The sequence below is a fragment of the Delphinus delphis genome, chromosome 14 (assembly GCF_949987515.2).
Source record: "Delphinus delphis chromosome 14, mDelDel1.2, whole genome shotgun sequence".
NCBI lineage: Eukaryota > Metazoa > Chordata > Mammalia > Artiodactyla > Delphinidae > Delphinus > Delphinus delphis.
In genome coordinates this window covers 20,790,471-20,818,247 of record NC_082696.1, presented here as the reverse complement: position 1 = coordinate 20,818,247, position 27,777 = coordinate 20,790,471, and the positions used below count along the sequence as shown (strand labels likewise).

General features: G+C 43.5%; 1 protein-coding gene across 4 annotated transcripts in view; it reads right to left on the bottom strand.

Annotated features, from left to right (window-relative positions):
• Positions 1–27,777, bottom strand: part of PLAGL1 (PLAG1 like zinc finger 1) — a 66,022-nt gene that overhangs the window by 3,610 nt on the left and 34,635 nt on the right. The window contains exons 4-7 of one of the 4 annotated variants that reach the window (XM_060029860.1): positions 27,193–27,257; positions 23,062–23,093; positions 18,555–18,647; positions 2,732–3,211 (exon numbers count right to left, since the gene is read on the bottom strand). In XM_060029860.1, the coding sequence (XP_059885843.1) occupies positions 2,732–2,883 (152 nt within the window). In that variant the 5' untranslated portion in view covers positions 2,884–3,211; positions 18,555–18,647; positions 23,062–23,093; positions 27,193–27,257. Of the gene's footprint in view, positions 1–2,731; positions 3,538–18,554; positions 18,648–23,061; positions 23,094–27,192; positions 27,258–27,777 lie in introns of those variants that run through there. The other 3 variants (XM_060029859.1, XM_060029858.1, XM_060029861.1) reach the window with 3 other exon arrangements.

Here is a 27,777-nt window from a genome sequence, read left to right as displayed (position 1 = left end):
GGATCTTGTCCCTCTCCCCTTTTTCCTTTGTGAAGGATTTTTATCTGATTAAATTTCATTTATCACCCATGTGTTAGATCAGTATCCAGTTAACAACTCTGGACCTGGTACTTCCTACCCACACTTTGCTGTCCTACTGCTGTCCTACCTATGAGAAAGGCTCGGGGGGACACAACTCTTACCTGAGCAATGACACTTTTCACATTCTACCAGCTACCACCCCTCTTTTTTGACTCTTTCCTCTGCCTGGCATCCAATTCTTCCTTTAATTTCCCCCTTCACCTGCTCATGCAACAGTTCCAATCTAGAACATGATCATCTTATGGCTGAAATTACTTCCACATTTTGTTTCCCTCCCTAACTTCTCCTCTTACCTCACAACCCAAGAAACCACCAGTTTCAGTCTGTCCTACAGTCACCAAGTACCACCGTCTTTGGGCGTCACCTGGACCACATCAATGATCTTAGAATTCCTCCGGGGTTAACTGCTTACACTGGGACTTCGTCTGCCTTGCCAAATCACCGTTCCTGCCCTTTGCTATCTCCATCTAACTGCTTTCATCCTTCGCTGTATTAAGTAAGTCCCATGTTCTCTTTTCTAGTTAAGCAAGTCAGTTAGTTTCTTCTTCAACCTCTGCTTATAAAATGGATCTTATGTTACAACTGAGGGACACAGGAAGGAATGCTGCCCTTTTTTTAAAAAAAAAAAGCAAAACCTAAAGCATCCTGCCCTCTCGCCACTCTTCTACCCCTTTATTGGATCGCTGCTTCAGGCCAGAGAGGCAAGAAATGTCGGGGACTGCAGCAGGGAAGGCCGTCCTTGCATGAAGTACACTGCTTCCCTTTTCTGCTTCTCTTCACACCCTTAGCTGAACAAGTCGTTTCCCTTCCTCAGCACCACCACCACCTACCTCCTAAATATTGCTTAAGACATCTTCTTCAGTGCGGTTTACCACAGTAATCCCACCTAATTCCTGTCATTCCAGTAATCTGTTAGCGCCACTGTCTTTTCCAAATATTTATCTCCTATATGTGTTTTGGTCTTTATCCATGGTTATAATATCCTCACTGTGGCTTAACTGCAGCTAACACTGCTTTTGGTGTTCGGGTAAGGATAATTACTGTGTACACATAAGAAGCGGGTTGCAAAACAGGAAGCCTTTGCAACAAAATTGGTGCATACAGTAGGCACTCAACACACTTATGGCAACTAGAGATCAGCCGACGTATAGAACACATTTGAATTTTAGGCGTGTATAGGCTTATTTTAACAAATCAGCTTATTATATTACATCATCTGTAACAGTGTTATTCTTAAGAGCCATAATTTATATCTCTCTTAATTCTTTCAAGTGCCTTCCTCCAGGGGCATTCCCAGATCTAATTATAATGTGGTTTGTGTTCATACCACTCAGATGGAAACTCTCTCCTGCTAAATTCTGACTCTTACCTATGCATTTATATGTTAGTCTGAAAGTGAAAGTTCATTTCATGAAAATTAGAGGCAAACGATGCATTTCCCTTAACCAGGTATCAAGAGGCACAGATTAGTGGCAGTTCTGTGTGTATAGCTCTGAAGGTACCATATATTCAATACATAACACACACAGCATTTATTGTCAATCAGCCTACTGTGTGACTTACTGATTTTGAGTATATATTATACGCAAATATAATATAAAAATCCTTTACAGGCAGAAAACTACATCTCATATTCATTTCCCTCAGGGAAGTGAGTACCTAATAGGCACTCAAGAAATACTGATAATTCAGACTAAATGTACTATATCTAAAAAAGGACCTATCTCCTAAAAGAGTAGTTTTTACTCTCTGTCATATCATGGATACCTTTGAAAATCTGATTAAATGCACATACTTAACATCTGTATACCCAACAGAATTCCACTTGTTAGGGTGGCTTTTAGAGCCAAGTTGAGAAACTGCTCCAAAAGCCAACGCTCGGAGAGGAACCCGCCCCCCTCCATGCTTACTCTCAGAACCTAGACAAGCTCTCCGTATTTCATACCTGGACTGTTAACAACAGATTGCAAATCAGTCTACAGGCCTCTTCCCTCTTCTCCAGATTACTACCAGAGCCATCTTTCTAACACCCTGACCAAATCATGTTTTTCAGTTCTTAGACTTACCAGAAGAAAACAAACCCTTTAGGACAGCAGACAAGGCCTGTTTTGAGCTGCTTCCTTCTCCCCTACACTTTGGGCCTCACCTCCATTCTCATCCGCCGCTACCCTCTGTGCACGTGTGCTTCAAGGACAAGGCTTAGGGCTTTCCCAGAACCTCCTTCCTCACTGTCTGCCTCCCATTCATTCTTTAGATCACAGCTAAAGACTGTACCTTTCTGAGGAGCCTCCCCAGGTCTCATCAAGCAGTGGAGAACAACTTCCGCCACCTGCATAGCTCTGTCAAAGCCCTTAGATTACATTTTAATGGTGTTTGCATGACTATCTCCCCAGCCATGTGTCTTCTCATCGTTCTGTCCTTAGGCCTGGCTTATTGCAGGAACACAAGAAATATTTGTTGAAAAAGTGAACTGGACACTGCAAAGCACAACTGTCATACAAAAACTATAGTAATCACTGGAGGTACAGCCATAAAGGCTAAAATGCATCCACATTCTGCATCCCTTTTCCCCTGCAGTGTTTGGTCTGAGGGCTAGCAAAGCCTTTTAAAGGTATGTGTAAAAGTACATACCTTTTCTAAAGCCTCTCACCTCATTAATTTATATCTGGAAATGAAGGCTTTGCCACAGTCTGGCTGCAAGCACTTGTAAGGTCGCTCCCTGGAGTGGGAATAATTGTGGATAGTGAACTTCTCCAGGGTGAGGAACGTCTTGCCACATAATTGGCAGGGGTAGGTGGCCATGGGCTTTGTCTCTCACACCTTCCTTTTCAGATGCGCTGACCAAATGCTGTGCCATTTAAGTACAAATAGAAGGACGGTGCTGAGCACATCAGCAGAGCCACAGCAGCTGACCGCCAGGCCAGGGGGGAGGCAGCGTTGTGGTCCCGGACCTGGTTCTACCCAGACATGGGCCTCTCAGTTACCACTATCTCTGCTTCCTGCTTCCCACATCCCAGTTTCCACGCAGTCTCAGGTTGAGAGGAGCAAGTCTGAGGCATGGATGAGGTTCCAGAGCGGAAAGGCAATCGGCATCACTAGAGCTGGGGCACGTCCTGGACCACCAAACTGTCTGTGGAGAGAAGGGGAACAGTTTCCTTGCATTTCATCTGAAAACAATGCTGCTCCTCCCCCACCAGTTCAGCATCAACTCCCCAGAATCAACGTGTTCCTTTAAATGGCTTGAACACAGCACAACTCTGCATCCTCCTGTGTGCTTTAAGAGGTCCTTCTGCATATAAGTCCACCTGTCTGTGCTTCTCCTGGGTGGCAGGAGTCAAGCGCACAGTGTTTTGACGGTAGATGAAGCGCACTTTCCCTCGTGATAGAGACGGCTATTTCCATAGAGTCGGTATTATCGACTTCAAACCATGATTTCGGGTCATTGCGAAGTTCAGTCTGCCAATTCAAAGAAAAAACAAAAAAACCTCCCCAGTGTGTTCAAGTGTTTTACTGGTACAGAAAAAAAAAAAAAATCATCCCTGCTTATTCAAACCATGGGCCAGTCCTCTTCACTCACTGTTGGCAGAACATAAGTTGTTTATCACACCTGTTTAAACCTCCAGGGGATGAGCCGAAATAATCTGTATACATATAAGTTAATTTGTTTGTGAGGTTCCCGTGCAGGACTCAAGTCTACGATGTAAACAAAGTGGGAATAAAGCTAGTTTAGTTCACTGATGCGGTACCTTCAGAGGGGAGACGAGAGATTCCCACAGAGACAGAGGGACAGCTCGGGCAGAGCTCAGAGCACATTAGATGTGCAGGCACCATCCTCCAGGAAACTGTTCTACTCTTCTTTTCCCCTTAAGTTTATGGGGACATTTCCTCATTCCCCAGCCCCAGCCTGGGGGACCAGCTACCTGTTGGAAGGCCACTCCTAGGAGTTGGGCTTGCCGCCTCAACCTGCCTCAAATCCCAGTTATTAGCACCCTTCCAACCCAGGCAGATCACCCAAATCCAGGCTCTTCTTCTACCAACAGACCATCATTTGGAAGCCTTAAGAGTCCAAAGCAGCATCATGAACAACACAGTAAAGGCCTGGCTACCTAGAATCCTGTGCTATTCTAGACAGAGTTAATCCTCAGGCAATGGACATTAACCTTTCAAGTGCCAATATTTAAAAAAAAAAAAAAAAAAAAGATAGCATACTGTATGCTTACATTAAACACACTGGAGTAGCTTTTGTACCCAGGCCAGCTTTTTCTGAACTTTGTCAAGTGAGCAGGGCACTCATGGCAACCTGACCAATCCCAGCAGGTCTTCAAGGCGTCTATTCCCTGCAGTCATTCATTTATTGCCAACTCCTTTAGAGCTGCTCTTTACTGTTAAAAGTTAATTTTTACTTACCTTTGTAGTTACTTTCAGATCAGAAAGTTGGAGTCTAGCTAGATGGAATTTTACTATTATAATAGTTCAAGCATTTTTAAACATATCAGCACCTAGCACATGCAACATAGACAAACACATTCCTTTTTTAAGAGGCAAAAAGTGCAGGAAACTTCTTGTGTTCCTCATCAGCTAGCTCGGGTGTTTTTAGTGTCTGGTCAGAGTTCACAAGGAGCCAGCACCAGGCAGACACCCCTCACCATCCTGCCCCACCTGCTTGGAACCTTCAGAGCTGACGTGTGCACTTTGACCTGAAGCTTCAAGCACTGATCCAAAGCCGGGGACACCGGCGTTCTCAGCTAGCATCTTGGCACCAAACCTCCCTTCTGATGGAGACACACACAAATGTGTGTGTTATTCCTCTGTGACCAAATGTGACTTGAACTGAGCCCCTGTCCCAGCTCTGTCCAAACCCCTCTCCCCCAGCTCCTTGCTCCTGCAGCGTCTGCCAGTTCACCTCGCTGCCCGGCCTCGAGGCATCTCTACCACCCTGGCCACAAAGTAATTCCTTCCAGGAATTCTACCCCGTGTGGCCGAGTTTTTGCTGCCAGGACTCATGGTGTGTCCTACTTCTCATCCAGCCTAAGTCTGGCTATAATACTGGCCCAGCTATAAAGGCATAGAATTTATCATCATCATTAAATATACTCATTCACTGGAAATTGCTGTGTTTTTTCCAGGTCTATTTTAAGAGATTAAAATGTACACACAATATGAAGTTTGAAATTCATTTTTTTCTTGTTCTCTTTATAGCTGAACTCAGAATAGCACTAGTCACTCAGAAGGAGCTGGTCTGGCTTCTCACCTACACTGATCCCCTGCATGTATGCTTTAAACGCATTCTCCCCAGCTGCTGCTTTATGAGAGATGACCAGTGTCCAACAGAACTTTCTCTGACGGAAATGGATGGCTATCAAAATGTGATACCGAGAAACAAAATTTTCTTATTTAAGTAGCCACAGGAGGCTAGTGGCTGCTGTACTGGAAGACACAGGCACTCTCAGTTTCACTGTCAAAAGAGACGAAGGCAAGGCTACCCTTTCCTTCAGGCACGGCTATGCCGCTCATTTGCCCTCAGGCGTTTCCCTGAAGCACAAAAGGTATTTATGTAGATCCAGTCATTTGTTTTATGAATACAGTAGAAAGATTCCCTACTTCAAATTCCAGCTCACCCCTTTGTTAGCTGTCCTGAGTTTCAGTTTGTGTTATCTATCTGATGCATGTAAATGAGCTGGTAGGGACAACCAACTGAAACAAGATGGATCTGAAAGTACCCTGTAATCTAAAAACACCACACAAATACACGGTAGCATTTATAAACACTGGGATTAAAAGCAGAAACCATCAGCTGCAAACTGGCACATGGTTCTAACCACTGAGCTATGGATATAACAGAAAAGAGACACACGTTCTCTCCTATGTATGCTTCATAGTGGGAGGACCCAGTAGCCTGGATAATACACATGCTCAACACACACAGGACATACGAGGTTGCAAGTAAAAACTGGCCCGAGCTCATTGTTTCTCAACAGATACCAACTTTGATTGCTCACCAACGCACCAAGCATACAAAGGAAAAATAAGATTTATTCAAGAAAAAAGTACCTGCCTTTAGCACTGAATGAAGTTTTCCCAGATGCACTTTCCAGCCACTTCCCTAGATTCAGAAGTCCAACAAGCTGTAGACCTCATTACCTTTCCCTCTCGGGCCTTCAAAGACGGTGGGTATATAATCAAGGCGTTTTAGACATGGCCATACTGTATTTAAATGTGAGACATTTCCTCCAACTCTTTCCCCATTAAACTTGCAAAGAACAACAACAAAACATTAAGTCACTTAAGCATTTTTGTACTTATTAAACTTATTGCATTAATGCCTTTGCCAAGACTGTTATCTTTCTGAGTTTTGGTCTCTGTGTTAAATACACCTAGTCCAACCCTAAGTGCAAAATTGGTCCTCAGATGTTGAACTGAATGAATTTATAATAGTAAACATTCCTCAGTTTCTTCAGGAAGGCTTTCTTTAATGATGAACTCAAATTCACAACTAGTTATAACATTTCATTCACCATAACTCTGTATTTCATTAATATGGATCTTCAAATATAAATATTTGCACTGTTTTCATGATACAATCACAAACTATTATAAACACAGTCTTCCCAACAGATTATAAATTCATCGTGGCTGAGGATCAAAGCCCAGCTATTTTTAAAAAATAAACTGTGTGGATACTACAGCATCTCCCATCACCATGTACTTGACCAGTACTGGCTGGCTGCTGCTGATTCCAATCTTTGGTTGAAACCTGATGAGCTCTCTGGCCACCACGCCCTTCAAACAGACTTGTGATTAACTTTCTATTATTTGGCAAACCTCCAACAGTCCTAACGGAGAACTAACAAAGGGATGGTCCTGATGATAGTCCGCTCTGTAACTTGACATGCAGATTGCATTTGAGTCTTAAATACGGTAATAGTTCAACACCTGTCACCCTGGAAAGATAGTAAGTCTTCCCCCAAAACATCTCAGGACATAATTTTCAATCCCCTTGATTCTAAAAATACTGAGTGAGTGATACAGATCTGCCAGTATGCCAAAGAAGGCTTGTGCCATCTGCTTCATTCTGTTCATGCTGATTATTTTGGGGATGAGAGAGCATCAGATTGGAATAAGAACATATATATATGGCAACAGCCAGGAAGGACTGTGTTCCCTGAGGGCTGATGGTATATGACGGCGGAGGGAGAGGTCAGGGCACAAGTGTAGTTCCAGGACGTCCACAGTGCTGCGTAACACAATCAGCTAATGGGAGACAAATGTTTTACAACATTCTCAAAATAAACTATGACTTCTGGCTTCTATTTCCATTGTCCCCAGTGACACGATGCAAGGCCCATTTCTGAGAGGAAACTGAATTTCCATTTTTAGTCTCGCAACATGGGAACTCTTAAGTTCTTTTCTTGACTCCATTCATCACTCCTTGTGGACAAGAAGGTTCTACTCCGGACTTTTCTCTCTCCTAGTCCTGAAATCTGGGATTGCTTTCATAGATATGTATTAAGGCCAGTTTTAAAAGGGCCTCTAATAAGCTGTTTCTTCTCACACTCACAAAATATGAAAGAGCCAATCATGGAGCAGGGCAGGTGGAAATGCATTGTTTATTTGGCTCCAGGAGGCTCCTAGAGAGGGCGCTCCCCTCAATATTTGAAGGACTCTGATAGCAAGTCTCTATCATCTATGAAAAAACCATCCAGAAACATCAGCTGGAGGAAGAAGCTACTCAGAACCTCCAGGTGGTTGCTACTTCTTGTTTTTCATTATGCGCATGCATTGTAAAACTTGTTAGGTGTTGTATCTGAGCAAGCATGGTGTTAGAAGAGTTGGGGCTCATTATATGTCTCATCAGCGAAAGAGGAGCTCTTGGGGCTGGATTAGTAACCTGGTTGAGGATTACAGATGTGAAGCTTGACGAGTACCCTACCAGATGGCTGTGGCTGGGTTTTCAACCTTAACTGAGAACAGGGGTTCGTAAGTGGGGCCCATGGCTGAGAATTCTCAAAAATTCTGTGCAAAATTAGGAGGCATGTGTATTAGAGTTCTTAAGAGGAGAGGGACCATAGCTTTCTTCAGATTTTCTAAGGAGCTCTAGATTTAAACAGGTTAAAGGACACTGACTTAGATGAAAAAAGGGAAAATCCCTCTTGGTGCTATCAATTCAGTTTCACTTTTCACAAAGTCACTGATATTTCCTAAGCGATGGACCATATATTTGGTGCCTCAGTCACTGCATTTTATCAGGTTAAAGTAAAAAAAAGGGGGGGGGGAGCGTGGGTCTATAATAATTTTCTTTGGAAATTCAAGCAATAAACAACTTCTACAAATTTCGTTTCAAACGTGGGTAATGATGATAATTAATAGATTCTATCATCTAAAACAGGGCTACCTTTTGACTAGAGGGAAGGTTGCCCTCAAAATCATAGGGATTCATTTGTCAGCATCTTTAAAAATCTTTTATTAAAGTGTGTGTGTGTGTGTGTGTGTGTGTGTGTGTGTGTCCTGAATAAAGTACTAAGATACTATCATTAAAATCCGTAACACCTGAGCTGACATACCACTTGGAAGAAGGCTCTTGCCTAGGATGAACTCTCAGGCTGGATCCCCAAAGCCTGTCACCCCACTCTGTCTGCAGACCTCTCTCCCACAGTGGCCCAAAGGCAACCACAGCTGCAGATCCATCTACTTGGTATTTCCTTAACGTGCCACCTTCTCTCACGCTTCTGTGTTTTCCACACTATGCTATGCTCCTTCCTGGACTATCTCGCCACCCCTTGTCTACCTGGCCAACTCCTACTTTCCTTGTCACTCCCAGGCAGAGGAATGAGCTCCTTTTCCACCTGGTGAGATGGTGAAACGGGGAGCCCACCAAGAAAGCGACTGGAACGGTCCAGGTGAGCCTGCAGGGGCTTGGGCTAAGGTGGTCGTGGTGGAGATAAAACAGAGCACTGAAAACCACGGCTCAGTTAGCAAGGGAAGATTGGTTTGGTGAGAAACTGCTTCCACAAAGGGTTCTTCTGTGTGCCCTCCAAAACTATTTATTCAACACCGGGTAGACATCTCCACTTTAATATGTTTGAAACAATTTGCTTTCAGTGGTGGGAAGCATCGGCTGCCCGCCCCCGGTTCTGCTCTGGGGGGCGCCATGCACAGCAAGCCCCTGCCTCCCCAGCCTGCCAAGCAGTCAGGTTTGCAGCCTACTGACTCTTTTAAACTGTCACCTTGAGAGGTTTTATTGTGTTAACCCAGTGACTAAGCTCTTATTTTCTTAGAAACAAGGCTGAAGATAAGAAAGCTGAAGTGAACTGTTTACCTAATACCTAGAGAGAAAATTACACCACAGCTTTAGAACATCAAATCTATGCATTAGACTTAGAAAAAACGAAAAAGGACGGGGTGCTAACCTTCTCTTCACAAACAGTATGAGTTATATCTAGTTAAAGATGGTACACTGAATAAAAGTATGTAGCCCCAGTCTCTCCTGAAACTCTACTAAAACAATATTAATGAGATTTTTTCAAAAACACAACCTAAGATAACAGGAAAGGAGAAAACTGCAGCAAACTTTTGGAAGCTGGAAAGCAGGTAAACAAGCAGTAAATGACTTAGCCGTCCTAAGAAAGCGGTATTCTAAGCCAGTAATGAAAAGCTATGAAGCAACCTGATTCACCCCGCAGAACCCATCAAGTCTCAAAGTTGGGCACTAGGTACTTCTGGAAGTGGGGATAAGAGTGGGTATAGAAACAGAGAGAGTGGTTGAAAGTCTGTCAGTGCGTTCAGCCCTCTGACCCCCTCCCGAAAGAGGGTATGAGAAGGGGGTCCTATGCTGAAACAGGGTGAATTAAGTAGAAGTTTGCATACTTCCCCTATTCGCCTATCAGAACAAAGGCGACCAGGCCTATTATACTCTCCAGGACAGGAGACTGAAAGAGTCTTCTCTGGGAAAGCTGACTAGCCCAAGAGAAAAGAGCTAACGACAAGGACAAATGGCAGTCCTGAAGGGTTTACCCATATTCCCCTACAACGAAGCCCTTGTTGACAAGCCCTATCTAAGTACACAAAGCTTCCATCAGCTTTTCTATGGCTCCACTCACGAGTCAGCAGGCCTCCAAGGATCACCAGAAATCAGAAGCAAGCATCTATTAGGAAAAACCGACACAGAACAAACAGAAAAAGGCAGCTAGGCTAATGAAGAAGAAAAAAGACTATGGAGAAAACTTCAGAAACAACTGTCATTAATATCCTAGAGAGAACAGAGATATCCCCAAAGGAACCGGAGTTTTAAAAAAGAAAACAACAAACTACAACAAGGACAGTGACAAGTGCAAGACCCCAGGCGCAGGCATTTGAGTCAAACTTGCTGGGGGAGCATCTGAGAATCTGCAATTTTAATAAACTCCCCTGATGACTCTTAGGCACCTTTATGTTTGCCAATGTGGCTTCTTTTGAGGGTACTGCTATTTTTACATCTTTGTTAGTCCTAATGCTCACTAGTGATTAGCACCATGAAGCAACCTTTTATGACCCAGAGACTAATTAACAGTAGACCATCCATAGGTTAAATTGTTAAAATGTGCATCATTAGACTAAGAAACAGGAATTTAATTTTTTTTAATTAAATTTTTAATTTAAATTTTTTAAATTTAATTTAATTTTTAAGTTAATAAGACAGTTTACTATCTTTGTCATATGAAAAAGGTGCCTATTATCACTTTCTTATTAAACATTTGTACTAGAAGTTGTGGTCGAAACAATAAAGCAATAAAAAGACTTAAAATTGGAATGGAATAAATCTTTTGCCATTCACAGATGACTATATAGAAAACTCCAAAGAATCCACACATAGAATATGAGAATTAGAAAGTCTGACAAGGTATTTGGTTACAAAAATCAAAATACAAAATCGACTGCATTTTTAAATGCCAGCAAACAGAAATATAATTTAAAATTAATTAGCCACAAAGCAAAGATAGCTAGGAATAAATCTAACCAAAGACAAACAAGATATTTATGGAGAAACTATAAAACTATACCGAAAGACAAAAGAAAACCTAAATAAATGGAGAAATATACCATGTTCATGAATAGGGAAATACAGATCGAATTACTGTAATATTGGCAGTTCTCTTCATATTGATATACTGATTCACTGAAGTTCTAATAAAAATTCAACAAGGTTCTTTGTTGGAACTTGACAAGATCATTCTAAAATTTTATATGGAAGAGGAAAAGTCAAGAATAGCCAAGACTTTCTCCACTCAGCTGGCTCATTCTCATCATCATACAAACAGACCAAAGAAGAAAAGGCAAAAGATAACAGATAAAAACTTTTATTAAAAAAAGGTACAGGGCTTCCCTGGTGGCGCAGTGGTTGAGAGTCCGCCTGCCGATGCAGGGGACATGGGTTCATGCCCCGGTCCGGGAAGATCCCACATGCCCCGGAGCGGCTGGGCCCGTGAGCCATGGCCACTGAGCCTGCGCGTCCAGAGCCTGTGCTCCGCAACGGGAGAGGCCACAACAGTGAGAGGCCCGCGTACCGCAAAAAAAAAAAAAAAAAATACAGTAATTACGGCAGTATGATATAGGCACAGGATTAGACTAGTGGACCAATGGAGTAGAATGAATAGCCGAGAAACAGACCCACTTTTGTATGGAAACTTAATATACGACAGGGCTGGCACTGCAATCATTGGGGAAAGAATGGACTACTTAATAATTGGCTATCCATATGGAAAATAGGAAACTGGATTCCTACCATACATCATATAGGAAATTAATTCCAGACAGATTACAGGCTTAATGTTTAAAACAAAACTTTACACCTTTAAAACCTTTAAACCTTTAGGCAAGAACGAAAAACTTAAAAAGTATTTCACAGAAGGGGAAACCCATGTAGCCAATAAACAAATGAAAATATGTACAGTTTTATCCAGGTTAGATCTCTTGGTCCACCATTAAAATCACTTCCCATGTACATTTTACTCTGTGGGCCTTCCCCCTTCTTGACTGGCAAAACTTCAATCCTGGTTAATTTATTTAATCCCCACCCCTATTCCCTGGCACTCCTTATGCCTCCATTCCCTGCCTCTTTTTTTTTTTTTTCCTTGTGTCATGCATTTACATCTGACACTTTTTGTTTTATATCTTAACACCCCCCTCCCCAACTAGATTGGCAAAAATTAGAAAGTCAGGCAAAACCAAGTAATGCCCAGTGGAAGGGAAAGAGGTGGTATACAAGCCTGGAGTCAGGACGTGTACATTCTAAGATGCTCCTCCTTAAGAACTAAGATATGATGCAATTAAATTGCTCTATAAAGACTTATGCATGAAAAAAAGTGAAAACAATCATTGAAACTCAAGATGGATAAGATATATGGTTGTCGAAGGAATAACTATCTCTTGCTTGGGAGATCAGGAGAAGTTTCACGGAGAAGCCAAAGTTTAAGCTGAGCCAGCAAGTTTACCTGGTGTTCGAGGGGGAGGTGGTCTACTGCAGGCCAAGGGAATGAATCAACACAGGGTACTAGAAAATAAGTACTTCAGTATGACTGGATATGGATGTAAACATGGGGGTACCATGGACAAACAGGCTGGAGAGAGACAGACCAAATCGTAAAGCGCCAGTGATGTACTGCTCTACTGCACTAGGAGAAGGTGGCCTTTTTGTTGTAATATTTTAGCAGGCTGACTAACATATTTAGTCAAGGGTAGCCACTAACTCTGGGTTTATGTGGAGGTAGAGTGAGGTGGGGAGAGAAGTAGAAACAGGTAGAAAGATGCCAACAAAACACTGTCTCAACAGGAGTAGGAGGCATTCCTGCTGAGTGATGGAAAAGGCATAACAAGCACAGGAATCTAAGCCTCAAAGAGCCGCAGAAGACCAAGAGGAGGCAAAGTACAAGGGGCAGGGATCCCAGGACCAGTGACCAGGGGAGCCAGGCAACAGGAACCCACTACAGTAGGCGCCCCTTATCCACAGCGAATATGTTCCAAGACCCCCAGTGGATGCCTGAAACCACAGATATTACCAAACTGTACATATGCTATGTCTTTTCTTATACATGCGTACTTAGGATAAAGTTTAATTTAGAAATTAGATTAATTAGATTAACAACAAGAACAAAATAGAACAATTATTACAAACACTGTAACAAAAGTTATATGAATGTGGTTTCTCTCTCAAAATATCTTTTTTTTCCAGAATATCTTATTGTACAAATTTAATGCCTTTTCTGCGCCTCAACTAAGCGCTTAGCGCGAAGCGTGGCCGTAACATTTGCGGTTTCAGGTGAGACAGCAAAACTAGCACAAATTTCTCTTTCCTTCTGCCCAATTTCACAGATAGAAGATTCCTTCCTACTGTAGATCTTAGCAACCTCGACATATGATTTTTCTCCTTATTAAGTTGATAAGTTTCATCTTTTCCCTTAAAGGAAGCACTTTACGGCTGCTCTTTGGCTCATCCAAATTGACGGCATCACCACTCTTGTGCTTATTAAGTAAAATAAGGGTTATTTGAACACATGCACTGTGATACCGACAGTGGGTCTGATAACTGAGCCAGCTACTAAGTGACCAACAGGCAGGATATGCTGGATGAAGGGATGACTCACGTCCCGAGTGGGATGGAACGGGCCGGCATGAGATTTCATCGTGCTACTCAGAATGGTGCACGATTTAAAATTTATGAATTATTTCTGTAATTTTCCATTTAATATTTTTGCACCGTGGGTAACTGAAACCATGGAAAGTGAAATCTCAGATAAGGAGGGACTACTGTAGTTAAATTAGGACTTAGAAAATGGTAGAGGAAACAGGGGACAGTGACGGTGGAGAGGGAAAGAAATGTCAAGCCCCAGAAGAAAAACCTAGCAAAACACAGGAGTTCGGAGTTCAGTTTCAGAGGTATTGAATTTAATGGTGCCTAAGGGGCATTCAGGCCAGCCAGGAGACTTCCACATGGAGGAGGCCCTGAGGTCGTCTCCCAGGCTAAATAATAGCGAATAATACCCTTGCCTGCAGGAAAGTGGATACCATTCTGAATCTGACTTCTGTAAGTGACTTGATAAATTACTCTGGGCTCTGTGTATGTGGGTGGCTTCAGATCGTCAGTAAGGGCGCATGATCAGCCTTGGTCACCAGTGTCTGCGCTCCCCAAGTGGGCTGGTACAGTGGGGTGGCCTGGGCTGGGCAGGGATTTGTTTTCTTTACAGCAGGCCGCAGCTAGACTGGTCCTCCCTTAGGGGACCTACTCTGCCCTGTGGAGCCAGATGGAAGTGGGCGTGTGGTGGCATGTCCCTCTTGGAGGCTCCAAGGACAGAAGAAGCCTTCTGCCTCAATTCCCTCAGTTCCTCTTAGGTAAGGTAGTGTAGTGACAAGTCTGTGGTGATAAAAATAAGCAAAATGAGAATTAAGTTTGCATTTTAAAAAAACTTGATAAGATGTTCCAAATAATTTCTAGATGGTGAAAATACAAAACGAGACCCTAATAGCTCAAAAATCCTGTTTGGTTGCCCACTCTACGAGAAGAGGTGGGCTTTTTTTTTTTTTTTTAACAGATGGGAGCCTTTTATTATTATACTGTGTTTAGCACATCGAAGATAACATGTAACTGATTTTGTCAAGACTGGCCACTCCAGGCCTACATGGAGGTGGGGAGAGAAGAAAGAGGTAGAAGCAGATAGAGATGCCCATAGAACTCTGTCTTGCCTGGGATGGGAGGAAGCACTGGAACAGGCAGAAGCCCAGGAATATGAGCCTTGATGAGCCAAAGAAGACTGAGAGAAAGCAAACTGCCGACGGCAAAAGAGGACCGCCGACCAGGAGCCAGGCTCCATCACCACAGAGGCGTCATCTGAAACCATCCTGTTATGATGCCACTCCCTCCCGCACCCACACGGAGCGGAAGCAGGGACCTTACACAGCTCGGGACTCCCCAGACAGGGCCGAAGCACCTCTACGGGACCAGCCGCTCGGCATAATATCCATCAGGCAGAGAGGAGGGAAGGAAACATCTCTACAGGTTCTTAAATGCTCCCCACTCCTCCTCGCCCCCCCTCATACACGGTGCTCTTAAATATTAACATTTAGGAAGAAACAGACAAAGGTCTACAAGCAAGCAAAATAGGTAAGTGCATCCGGAGAGGCAAGTGTGAGGCCCGGGACTGGTTCTCAAGCTGAGATGGGACGGAATGTGTCAGGGAGACTGTTAATGAACGCTAGGTAGCATGGCAGGGGGTGGGGTGGAGCACGGACCCGAAATCCAGACAAGAGCCTTTGGTGTGAGGAGAAGATTTCCTAGTCATTAAAGTCAGCGGCAGGGACTACTCCTTTGTGACAGCTGGAAATATATCCCCCTCCCCCCTCCCAACAAATCCTCGGCTACTCGCCTTTATGCCCTTTACGATGTGTTTCTATAGCTGACAGCGGTGATCTCTTTTCCTGGAACTCTAAGAGCAGGGCACAGAGGAACCAAAACTTACCTAATTATCGGCAGGGCCTATTGTCCTAATACGGTTACCATTCTAGGGAAAAGAAAAGCCTGATTCCTTCCCAGGAAGTGTGTGAGGGCAAAGGCTCACACTGAGAAAAGAAATAAGAAAAGCTCACTAGTCACATGGATGACGGGAAGCCAGACGCCCGAGTTAAAATCTCTTGACGGAACCTTAAAAGCTACATGAGATCGGGAAAGGATGCTCAAGACTTGGGAGGACCGTTTCATCCTTAAAAAAGCCAGCTCTCTAAATAAATAGAAAAAGGGCTGAAAGTGCAGATAACAGTATGTCAGCAAAGGGTCGCCGGGGGCTGAATTAGAGATGACTTTCTTTGTTTTTCCTCTTTGAGTATCCGTCCTGTCTGAATTTTTGTAATGACTACTTGGGCTGAGTTGAGGAGCCAACCAGGTGGACGAAAGGGAGTAGGTCCATCTCAGGCAGAGGGGAGACCATGTAAAAGCACAGAGGCATGAAGCCACACAGGGCAGCACGGATCATGTGCTCTAGTTTGGCTGGAAGGCAGGTGTGAGCAGAGGCGGGGGAGCAGGCGATGGGCCTGCAAAGAAGGCAGTGCCCTGAACACAAGGGCTCCAACGCGCCAGGCGGGGGGATCTGGGAGCCAGGGAAAGTGAGGGCGCTGTATCAACAGACTGCCGTCCACAAGAAAAAAGTTAAACGTAATCACTAATCCCTCCCCCGTGAATAACTTCATTACCCTGCGGGGACAGCAGATTTAAAAGTACTGTTCTGAAACCTCTAAATGGTTCCTTTTTTTCCCACAAGGAGGGCCTGAGACCTAATCTGATTAACTGAATGGACACAGATGTAATTGGCAGTTTCAAAAAACAATTTACACTTTTTTTTTTCCAAGCTTTTTCAATGGATGAACATCCGGAACTCACTTGACTATAAACTGTGTACACAGTTCAGAGAGAAAAGTGAAATTGCTGTGCCCACTCCAAAGCTCACACCCCTTCCTCCAGAAGCAGAGGTCTGCCCACCTCTGCGGCCACATGTGTTATTTACGGGACAAAGCTACTATCCAGCGCTTGACTTGAGAATCTTCTCTTGGCCTTTCCACGGCACATCCAATAAATTCAAAGGATGCCAAGCAAACTGTTCACCCAGACATACTTGGTTAGAAATATAAAAATATTTATCACTAGTCCTTTAAGAGGACCCCAGTTTTTCATTTTTGTCTTGGTAAGGTGACATTTTATTTCATCCTGTTTCCAGTTTAAAAGGAAATGGCACTGGAGAGACAAGGCAACTTTTCCAAGTTACTGCACTGTCTTCTCTGAAAGGGAGAAAGGAATGTCAAGGAAGGGGGCGGGGAGCTTAAAAAGAGTGGAACACCAGCAAGCAGGGCCTCCTCTCCTTTTCACCTTAAGTCTTTTCTCTCCCTCATTCACAGCTTTAGGTTCTTTGTTTGTTTAACAAACCATTACAATCATACCCAGTTCAATGGGGAGGAATGTGAACCTCTCTAAGTAGCTGTCCTCGCAATCCACATGTGTGGTCCATCCGCAGCCCATCCGCAGGGGCTTCAATGTGCCGTCCTGTGCTCCTGTCGCCCTGGAGGCCAGGCACCTTGCTTACAATAAGCCCCAATTTCCCGCTGCCGCATGCTTCCTGCTCCTTCCCAGTAGCCTATAGCGATGCCTCACGTTGTTCTTCCTTCCCGGCTTGGCTGGCGACTGCCCTGTCCATTTTGCCTGAGCTTGTCCCGCTAAGCTCCAGAGACACACAGGGCCTGGGGTGTTCGCCACCCCCTACCTGTCTTCAGCCCACAGACTCACCACCCAGTACTTGGCAGTCACATTCCAGGATCTTACTGGTTGTCACGCACCGTCTTCCAGTGTCAATCATACAGTGACCGGAAGATACAAGGGCAAGACACTCCCACCCCCCCACACACACCCCTAATGAGAACTGCCAGTGCCTTCCTCAGTTCCTGGTAGACATGCTGGCCACGCTGGGATGAATTTCAATTTCTGGCCAAGAAATCATGATATTATTTAGTAAGAATATTCTATTTCAAATGGAGCCAAAAGAACCTTCAGTAAAACAATATTACATTTCAGTTGAACTCATAAAGTCCTCTCATGCTACTTTGTCTACTAATGCCCATCTGACAGCCCTGTGAGATGGGCTAGAAAGGCATCTTTAACCCCATCTAACAGATGAGGAAACTGAGGCCCAGACACCTCAGTCCTTTGCCCACAGGCACTCACTAATACAAAGATACTGCAGGCAATACACTGTACTACGCAAAGCCTAATGCACAGCGTTAACTTCTAAGAGTGTTAACTCCCATTAATGTCATGACTGATGACGACGATGGTGACCAGAGGCCAAACCCGGATGTTCTGAGCTAAACCAAGCACTCTCCACTCCCACCTTGCCATCCTCCCCGGCTAAGCTGTCTACACAGCAGCGGACTTCAGCAGTAGCTTTTACCGCAGTATTTTCAAAGCCTTGGAAGCTGTAGCTGGACTCCCTAGTGCAACTGGTACGTGACCAGCATCTTCCTTAGGCTTATCAGTCAACATCTTCCACAAATGGGAGGCAACCTTTACACATCTTCTTATGTACACAAGTGAGGAGTGAAGATAGGGCAGCTTTAAAGCTTTTGAACTGATGGCGTTGTCAGCAGAAAATTCCAGAGATCTGCAGATATTACAGGGGCTGTGTGTGGGGAAGGCAGAGGATATGAGAAGTTGTTAACTGCAGGATCTGATTCCCCGAAACACAGAGGATACTAATTTGCTTTTTAAAAAGAGAAGGTCAAAAGAATTCTGTTCTAAGGTATTTCACAGTTTGAGGGGGAAATGTAGCTCTTCTCTACCAGAGGCTTTTTGAAGTGCCTTGAACCTCCTGCATGTCCTTGACCTCTTTTACTATGTGTTTACAAGCAATTACTAATAAACATGCTCAGATAGAAGTAATTTTTAAAAGCGATCATTGCTTGCGTACCTACTCGGCGACAGGAAACATCAGCTCGAAGGCAGTCAGGGAGACCTCTCAGAAGTTTGAGGCTTCAAACCTGTAAGAAGAGATCTTGCACACCTTAAGTGAACGAAGCTAGAAAAACACTCCCCCTGCCCCCCACCCCCGCTTACGTGGCAACTTGAGCTTGCTTACTTCAAGAGCACAAACACATACACAACTGCTAATGTGTGGAGGAGATTTTCTCCTGCTTTTTAGGCATTTTAATAGACGATAGATCAAGTTCAGATGTTAAAATCCTACAGTATAATACGTCAGTAGACCCACCACCCTTAATTTTTAAATGTCTCAGATACACCATATGGCAAAAGTCTGTAACATTTAGATCATCTGATATATTTAAAAGGTGTGCTGAAGTTCATAATGTTGTAACTTAAAAGGTTTTCAACGTCTCATGTAATCTTGCCCAGGAAGATCTTTAAGTATTTATATTATATCCTTTGTCCTACTTGCAACTGGATTAGAAAAACCCTGATGTTTTCCCCTGCTTTCTGCAAGTAGAAAAAAAAACAACAACCATGAAATTGCTTACATAAAATATTCAAAATAGAACTCAGAGGAAATGGCATTTTTAAAAAATCAACAGTATTAGAATACCATAAAACGGGTATGCAAGTCTATGTAATAACAGAACCTAAAACAAATTATGAATTGAAAAAAATCAGCAATAAACAGTAGACATTCATTTTCAACAAAAGCCTCACATAAAAAGCTTCATATCTTCATATAGATTTATCAACCGTGCAGGGTGAAAAGGTGAAGTCTCCAATTTGCATATACAGTTCCACGGTTACCAAACCTGGCTATACGTTAGAATTACCAGGGCAATCTTTTAAAAATACAGATTCCTAGGCCACAGTACAAACTAACACTGACTGACAGCGTCGCTGGGGCCCTGGGAACTTATGTTTTCACCAAGTCTCCAGAAAGGTCTACAGCCAGCTTCCCACCACTGATCCCTGGTGAGCATTTGGAAACGGGTATCTCTGTTCACCAATCAATTATAAAAGTTGGCTTCTTCCAACTAAGACTATTCTAACCAGTCAATCCTCTTAGGGGGGAAGCTTTTCGGGATTCTCTTTACTGGTACAAAGGTAAATCTATTATGTAACAGCCAATTATATCTCACCTAAGCGATTTATTCACTTGGTTGCCTGTTTTCTTCTCTTAATTTGCTCAAAAAGGCTATGTCCATTTATTTTGAATAATATAAGTTATTAAACAGGAAAATTAAGTTAAAAACAGGAAAATTAAGGCCATTTTCAGACAACTAAAGTTTTAAAATAATCCACCACAATTTAGGGGAAATACTGGAGGTGAGTAGGTTCTCTGAATCACCCAGAGTATTTGTTTTAAACGTACTCCTTGCTTTGCAGATGCATAAACACTTCACAAATTATCCTCATGGTCAAGCTCTCTTCTCAAAATACTCAACCTTTATCGTGGTGGTTTAATTGGGTGGTCTCCAAAGGCCTATATTAATTTTTTTTAAGAGCTGTAAAAAACATTAAAGCAAGAGAGTACAATTCTTCTGGATGATTCCTCCTTTGCTCCTACCCATCTCATCAATGGACAATACCAATTTATGAATTTATGAAGAGAGGCAGAGGCTCTCTTCTGCTTCACTAGAAAGGGCGCACATGACATGAAGTACGCAAACCAGGCAGTGGAGTAGCTTAGCTTCATTGTCAAAATATTCAAATTATCACTAAAAGAAAGAGATTCCTTTCTGAATTCAACAATACTCCTTGGCCTCCGAGGGCTCACACAGGAGCTTATTCTTAAGCCGTTCAATGTAAGCAGCACTAGTGAAAGCGGAGAACTCTGGCAGGGAGGAGATCAAGTCCCTCGGCCTTTCCCACCTGCCATCTCAGGCCCAGTTTAATGCTTAAATAGTTAACAATGCAACAGAGAACCTGAAAGCATGCGTGGCCCCAGGGGAAAAATCATGCGCAGTGTACAACAGTTTAATAAAGCAGCGCAGAGGCAGTTAGGAAGAATAACACGTCTGCATTTGACGGGATGCTACTTGCAGACAATGGTTTTTCAGGTCAGAATTTGGATTTCAGAAATCACAGAGAAAAGGTTTCAATATGTCAATTCTATTATTTTTTTTGTAAAGAATACGTTTTTTTTTTAAATGACCCAATAACATTAAACATTTCTAGATATACTTGTTTCTGAGCTTCAGAGTAGGAAGAAAAATCACATTTTTCTAGGAACGAGGATTGGTGCACAGTAAACAGATCAGTTAGAGGGAATTGTCTTAAATAAAGGGGAGATATTTAGGGGGAAGTGATTTGTTTATTCAGTGATGACAAAAACTAAAGTTTCCTGAATCTAGAGCGTTACGATTTCTAGAATGCATTTCTGCTGTCACAATCTGTTTTTCTAAGCATTAGCTTCTGAGCCGCTTTGAGAAACGCGTCTTTTTCTCTGTTAATGAACTGGTTTAGCTGCCTGCTGAGCGCTCACTGAAACCCGAATTGAACAAAGGGATTTCCCTCCAGTTTCAGCTCATTCACTTGGAGCTACTCCTGATTTTGCTTAAGTAAATTCTTCAAACTGACTTTTTTATTTCAAATGATTTGAGTGGGAAAGAACTGGGCGAGCCTGGACACAGGGAGGCCTGCCTGGGCTTCCAGCGAAAGACTCCTCTGGGTTGAGGATGTGCAGGGCCTGTTTTCGAAAAGCCTCCCAGATAAGTTTTTTATTTTCTAAGGACTGTAATTCCAGACGGAAAGGAGCCCACCCGATTTGGCAGATCACAGGCAGCTAAGTCTTACTTCGGGGAGCTGGATCACCGCGACTGAGATTATACCTCTGAAGTGGAGACCGTAAACAGGACATTCATTATTCATTTCACAGCAATGGAGTCGTTTTGAAGACGACAGGAGCATGTTGTGAAAGGGTTGCTCAGAGTTTGAACAGATCTGTGAGCCTGGCACCTGGCCCTCTACCTTCTCTCACACAATCCCTGGGGGACTTCAGTCACCACCCAGGGTTTCAACTACTCCTTGGGGTCACAGACCTCCCAAATCTCTATCTTCAATCCTGAACTTCTTTCATATTTCAGGCGAATCCATCTACCTTCCTCCTGCACCTCTCAGCTTAGATATCGTCAGTGCCCCTGAAGGTCACCTACCCTAGAGCAGGGGCTCCGCACGGCTAACCCGCCAGGCCTGCTCCTCCGCCACCAGCGATTTTAGCCACTGGCACCACTATGGGATAAGAGTTAACGTCTGTTGGATGCTCACCAGGTCATGGCCGTTGTTTTAATCACTTTACTTAATGCTCCAAACAACCAACCGTATGCGGAGGAAGCATTAAACTCATCTTACTTATGGGGAAACTGAGGCTTAGGAGTGACGCCAGTTTGCCCACGGTCACACAGTCAGCAAGCAGCTGGGCCGGGCTCTGCATCCAGAGTGTGGGATTTGAGAGTCCACATTATTAATAGTCAGTCTCTTCACCGTGTTGCTTCCCAGCTGCTCCAAAGTTAGAAACTCTGGAGGCATACGAGATTTTACTCACTGACTAAGCTATACAGATTCTTCGAGCTTATTGTCTCTCAAATCTGTTTCCTTCTCTTCATTTCCATAGTTACCAGTGTTTGGGTGATGTTTTGCCTTCATTACAGCCTCCAAATCAGTGCAGCAGGACAACTCTGGAATGTTACTTCGTTTGTCCTCCCAACATCCTTTCTAGCTCATTTAAAACAGGTGCAGCTTTGTAATTCCTTGTATTTTAGCCCAGATGACGGCAGAAGCAGTCTGTCTTTCTTAACATCTAAACCCAGTGAGGAGACTCTGCCCAATTTCAGGGTCGAGAGAAGGAGAGAGCGGTAAGAGGGAGAGAAAAAGACACTGTCCCCTCCACCCCCAGCTCCCGGGGCTGGAAAGGAAAAGGGGCCCTGGCACAGCTCTGTCCCCAAGGCAGGGCAGAACCCTCTAGAGGACAGCTGTGGGTGTGCTCAGGGAGGCCAGGCCTGGGGCAAGAGTGGCAGGGCTTCAAGAGACCACTACCCCACTGTCATATACCAAAGACCAGCCCTCACCTACCGGGTGCCAGGGAAGTCTCCAGATTCTAGGACACACACTCCACGGGGGAAAGGGAGACACCTAAAAATGACTGCAATGAAATTTCTCTCTAGGTTGACGGCATGGGGAATACAAAAGTGAGTACTTCCTGCATACTTGACACCGTGGAATGAGATTCAGACCTGTGAGGGGCGCCTGAGTAAGGTGCAAAGAATCACAGACTTGTGTGCATCTGTGCTACAGACTAGCTTCAACTGCCACAATGGGAGCCAGATTATTTTTCAAAAAATGCCACCACCCCTCCTCTTGTAGAGAGGAGTGTGGACTCTGCAAAGGTGCTGGGGACCTGGCAGCTGTCCTGTGCTTTAGTCCCGGGGGCAGGTAGAGAAGGAAGGAAGGAAGGAAACAAGTACAGATGTCGAGAGTTTACTCACAAGATTAACGCCTCTGATTCCTATGCAAATACCTAGAAAGGGAGAGACAGAGAAAGTTTAAGGCCTTTATCTTAAACTCTGAATTGCTTAAAAACCAAAGGAAAAAACAGAAGTCTACTAGGAAGAGAAAAGAGAGGCCAGTGTTGCTAGAATCTTGAGGCCCAGGACACCGCCGCTTCTGAGCCTGGACGTGCCTCCCAGACCAGCTGCCCGGACAGAGTTTCCATCAGTTTGGAAACCAACTGTTTCCAACAGTTCTGGAAACTGTTGGTTTCCAGAAGATGGAAATAAGAGTGTGCTGGAAACTGGGGTGGTGTCAGGGAGGAGAAACGATATAAATGTGACAAATTTGTTGATTCAGAGATGTTGCAGTAACGGTAGGTCCTTGTGACACCAAATGTCTACAGGGATTTGGACTCTGGGGTCAGTCATGTCCTCAAAACAAATTCCATTTAAATTCTGTGGCTGAATATCTGAGACTTCGGATGAGGCTTATGAAGGCCCTGATGAAAACCAGAGAGGATTCTAGATAAGCCAAGATGTATCAGCCAGTATGCCGAGATTAGAACTTTTGGAACAGGGAGTTCTGGTTGGAAGCATTTCAGACATACAAGAATCAGCAAATAGGGGACCCCATTTTCCTGCTGCACTAGCACCCACTAAGTCTGCCCGGCATGTGGGCCGCATCCACAGGGAAGACAGACCCGGGAGAAGAGGAGATATCTGGGGAGCAAGTGCCCCATCACAGAGGCAGGGCGGGCCAAGACAGTGCCCCCCTCTCTGCTTCGGTTATTAGGAAAATGAGCATTTGGTATTAAACGGTGCCCAAGAAGAAAACCCCCAGACAGGGAACTTGGAAGTTAGGGTGCGTTGAGCAAGCAGACAGAGGCTCGGAAAACCAGAGTGCAGGGCCGCTCTCCTCTCCTAAGGGTCTGGCCTCTGCTGACACTTGCTTCCCTTCTCACACCAGATGGGGGAGCCCAGATGGAAGAGAGGAGGGGGCAGTCAATGAGCACTCACAGGGCTCAGCCCCAACCCTCACCATCCGGCAGGGGCAACCACGTGCCGGAGGCTACCTTCCGACCTGTGGTGCCCCAAAACTTAGTGGCGGTGGAGGGTGTGCTGGACGATGGGGACCGGCCCACCCTACTGGCCAAGAACTCAATTTTCACGTGGCTTCCTTCAAACTACTACTAGCCTGGCAAGTAAAGAGCTTATCAGTAAAGGGACATTTCTACGCACTGGACACCGAGATCCCTACTGGTTCCTCAGCCTCTCTGTTCTCAGACTGGCTCCCCTTCATCCCTTCATTCTAACAATGCCGCTGTCAGAGTGATTCTTCTAACATGCAAATACGCTCCCGTCTCTTGGCTGTTTGGAATTCTTCAATGGTCCCATTAATTTCCGTCAGTGGCAACCAAGAGTCCTGACTGATCCACTGCAAGTTTTTAATCAGAAGAGCGATATGCTAAGGGCTCGCGTTATAGAAAGAGACCTCAGACAGCAGGCAGACAGATAATGCTCCTGCGTTTATCCATTCTATACATTAAAATCAGTAATTCCATAGGAAAAAACACAGAAAACAATTTTTTAAAGCTGTGCACAAAAAAGACTAACAGCAATAACTGAACACTGACGTTTCTCTATAAAGCTGAGCGTTGACAGGGAGCTCTAAATCTCCCGAATCGGAACTAGCAAACGGGAACCATTTTAGGGAAACAACAAAAAATGATGATCACCCTACTGTGGTTCTAATTTGCACGTTGACTGTGTGTGTGTGTGCGCGTCTGTTTTATGAATCACTTTTAATTCCTGTGCTCAAACAAAAAGGGAAGAAATTACCTTGGTAAATGCCACATAATGGATCAATTAAGTTACTCCCCAAATAAAGTACACTTTGTCATAGTATAAACACGCATAACTCCTAACACTATTTTAAACACATTGATAGAGATATGTGCTTTATTTATTAATTGTACCCACAATAGTTAACACCCTCCTATATGATGACCCCCCCAATGCCCTTCATCCCCAATGGCCTTCACTTTAACTTTTTGTTTGTTCAGGGAGTCAAGGAAGTAAAAAAAAAAAAAAAAAAAAAAAAAAAAATTAATGCTATTTCTTGGATAGTAACTTTCCTTACCTCAAAGTGGTATGATAATGTGTTTTACTCTCCCTTATTCTTTTACTAGAAGCATACTCTACTTAATACTAGGTTGTGTTCCTACCGTTAGTTAAAAAACGTTAACCAAATGATACTATTCTGCTGGAGGAAGTCCAAGAAAGATGGGCTGGTGGAGTGCAAAGAGCAGCGGCTTTGGAGTCACATGGCTCTAGGTCGGAACACTGCTCTGCTACTTGCCAGGTAGGTAACCTTAAGCAAGTTCCCTAACTTCTCTTCATGCTTACATCTCTCTACCTGGCAGAGCTGTTGTAAGATTATGCATTACGTATGTCCATACGGGGGCACCATGACTGGGGCAGAGTCTGAAGTTTATGTACAAAGTAGATGTGGCCTGTTTAGTAAGTATCAAGAATGATTTTATACACTGGGTAAGTTCACAACTAGGAAATATTCATAACCTGTTTCAGAATACAATACATATAACAGAAAGTATGAATTATTGGTTCACTTCAATAATCTTTCTTTAATTTGGATCATGACACAATTCCATTCTCTAACACATACTTGTAAAAGAAGTTTCTAATTATTTCCTGCCTGCTTCAAAACTTTGTATGTCATGTATTTGAAAGATTTTTTAAATTCTTAAGCAGTATAATATTATTAGCTGTGCTTTTAATGGCAACGTCACATTTAACTAGAGGAAACAATTACAAATAGGCCTGGCATGAATTGGTCTTACAGGTATCATGAAGTCACCCAAATGATATACAGAAGTGATTCTGGCACATTTGGATGTTGCTAGAATCTTTCTTTTGAATGTATGAGTGGGGAAGTGGATTAATTTCAATTAGAACCATTTGGAGAACAGGAATTTAAACACACACATCTAATATTTCACTTTGGCCCTTCACCTGGAGCAGCTGTGGACAGCCTTTCTAGAAGTCAGTCCAAGAGCAAAATAAATTTGGAAGTGGTTCATCTAGTTTAGGAGAAAAAAAAAAAAAACCAAAAAAACTCAAGTGTACAATGGGATATAAGAAAACTTACAAAGAAGACTGGAATAAAAAAATACGGCATATTGCAGTCAAGGACATTTTGCAAAAAACTATGTGGAGAGAGGCCAAAAGTTATGGTTAAGCAACACTGTTAGCACTAAAGCTGCAAAGTAGGGGGAGGGTTCCTTTGGGGTGAAGAAGGCAATGGGCTTAAACAGAGAACGAATACACGTCACAGGAGAAAAACAACCCAAATGCTGGATATGAAATTTAATGACTAGGTGTCACTAGTTTGAAACAGGCGTTTAAAACAAATCATCATCTCTATATGTATGATGGAGAAAAATAAAAATCAAAACTTCTGATAAATATTGGGGATCCTGTCGACCACGAGTTCCCTCAAATTTAGGGGCAAATTTAGGTTACCTCCACTGGATTTAGTGGCATACTTATTTCATAATTTTAGGAAATTTGGACAGAATATATGCAAATTGAGAATCACCTCACATTATGACTTTAGGAGCATGATTTAGAGACTGAATTGTCATGGATGCAACATACTAAATACGATTCTAAATGGAGTCTAATACCCCCAATTTTCCCCTAGCATTAATTTGTTTTTCTTTGAAAACGTCTTTTTAAGTGTCAGGGAGGGAGATCACAAGTTTCTAGGAAACAAGTCATGATAAATAAAAGGCATCTGTATAGTGCCCCTTATTTCTAAAGTTATAGGAGTATCAATGACAGTTCTTAGCATGTTCTCTTGATTTTTCTAAAGAGGAAAAAATAGGCTTTCATATTCCCCAGCCGTAATTTTTCCCTCAAGGTCTGCAGTTCCTCAAATGAAAATTCTCGGAGAGCAAGTGTTTTCTGGAACATAACCCCCTCTACCGTGGAGAGCGGGAAGCTTTGGCGTGTGCTCTAACGTAGGAGAATGAGAACACAGACTCACAGCTGGCCACAGAGAGCAGCCTGGGCAGAAGTCAGAGGGTGTAGCGGAGACACACTTACCTTTCTAAGTTTGAGGTACAGAGGAGTTTCAGATGTGACATGAAACATCAGATGTGAGAGCAATCCTAGAAGAGGAAAAAAATGTCAAAAGGTTAAAGAAAAAAAAAAAGGCATTGAGAAAAACCACACCGATACTGCGTTAGGAGACATTTATATACAGAATGTGAGTTCAGGAATGCCAGGATCAAAAACTTCTTTCCGTCAATATGCCATCGTGTTATATTCCAACCTTCCAGAGACACACCTCTAAGTTCTTACAGGATTTTTAGTTTGAGAGAGACAATGTGGTGACGTGGTGACGAGCTGGGGCCATGGTGCCAGAATGCCTACATTCAGATCCAGGTGTCACCTGGAGCCACTCAGAAACCTCACACCACTTGCTGAACAGCTCTCTGCCTCAGCTTCTCGCCTGTAAAATGGAGATGATAACCATACCTATAGCCTAAAAGCCTTTTGAGGATTAAATGAGTTAACGTGAGTGAAGTGCTGAACACGGCACCTGGGAAGCAAGGTGTACTCCTGTATTTGCAATTCTTTTCCAGAGACCCCAATTCACGTGAAAATTTCTCAGAGCCTCAGGAAGAA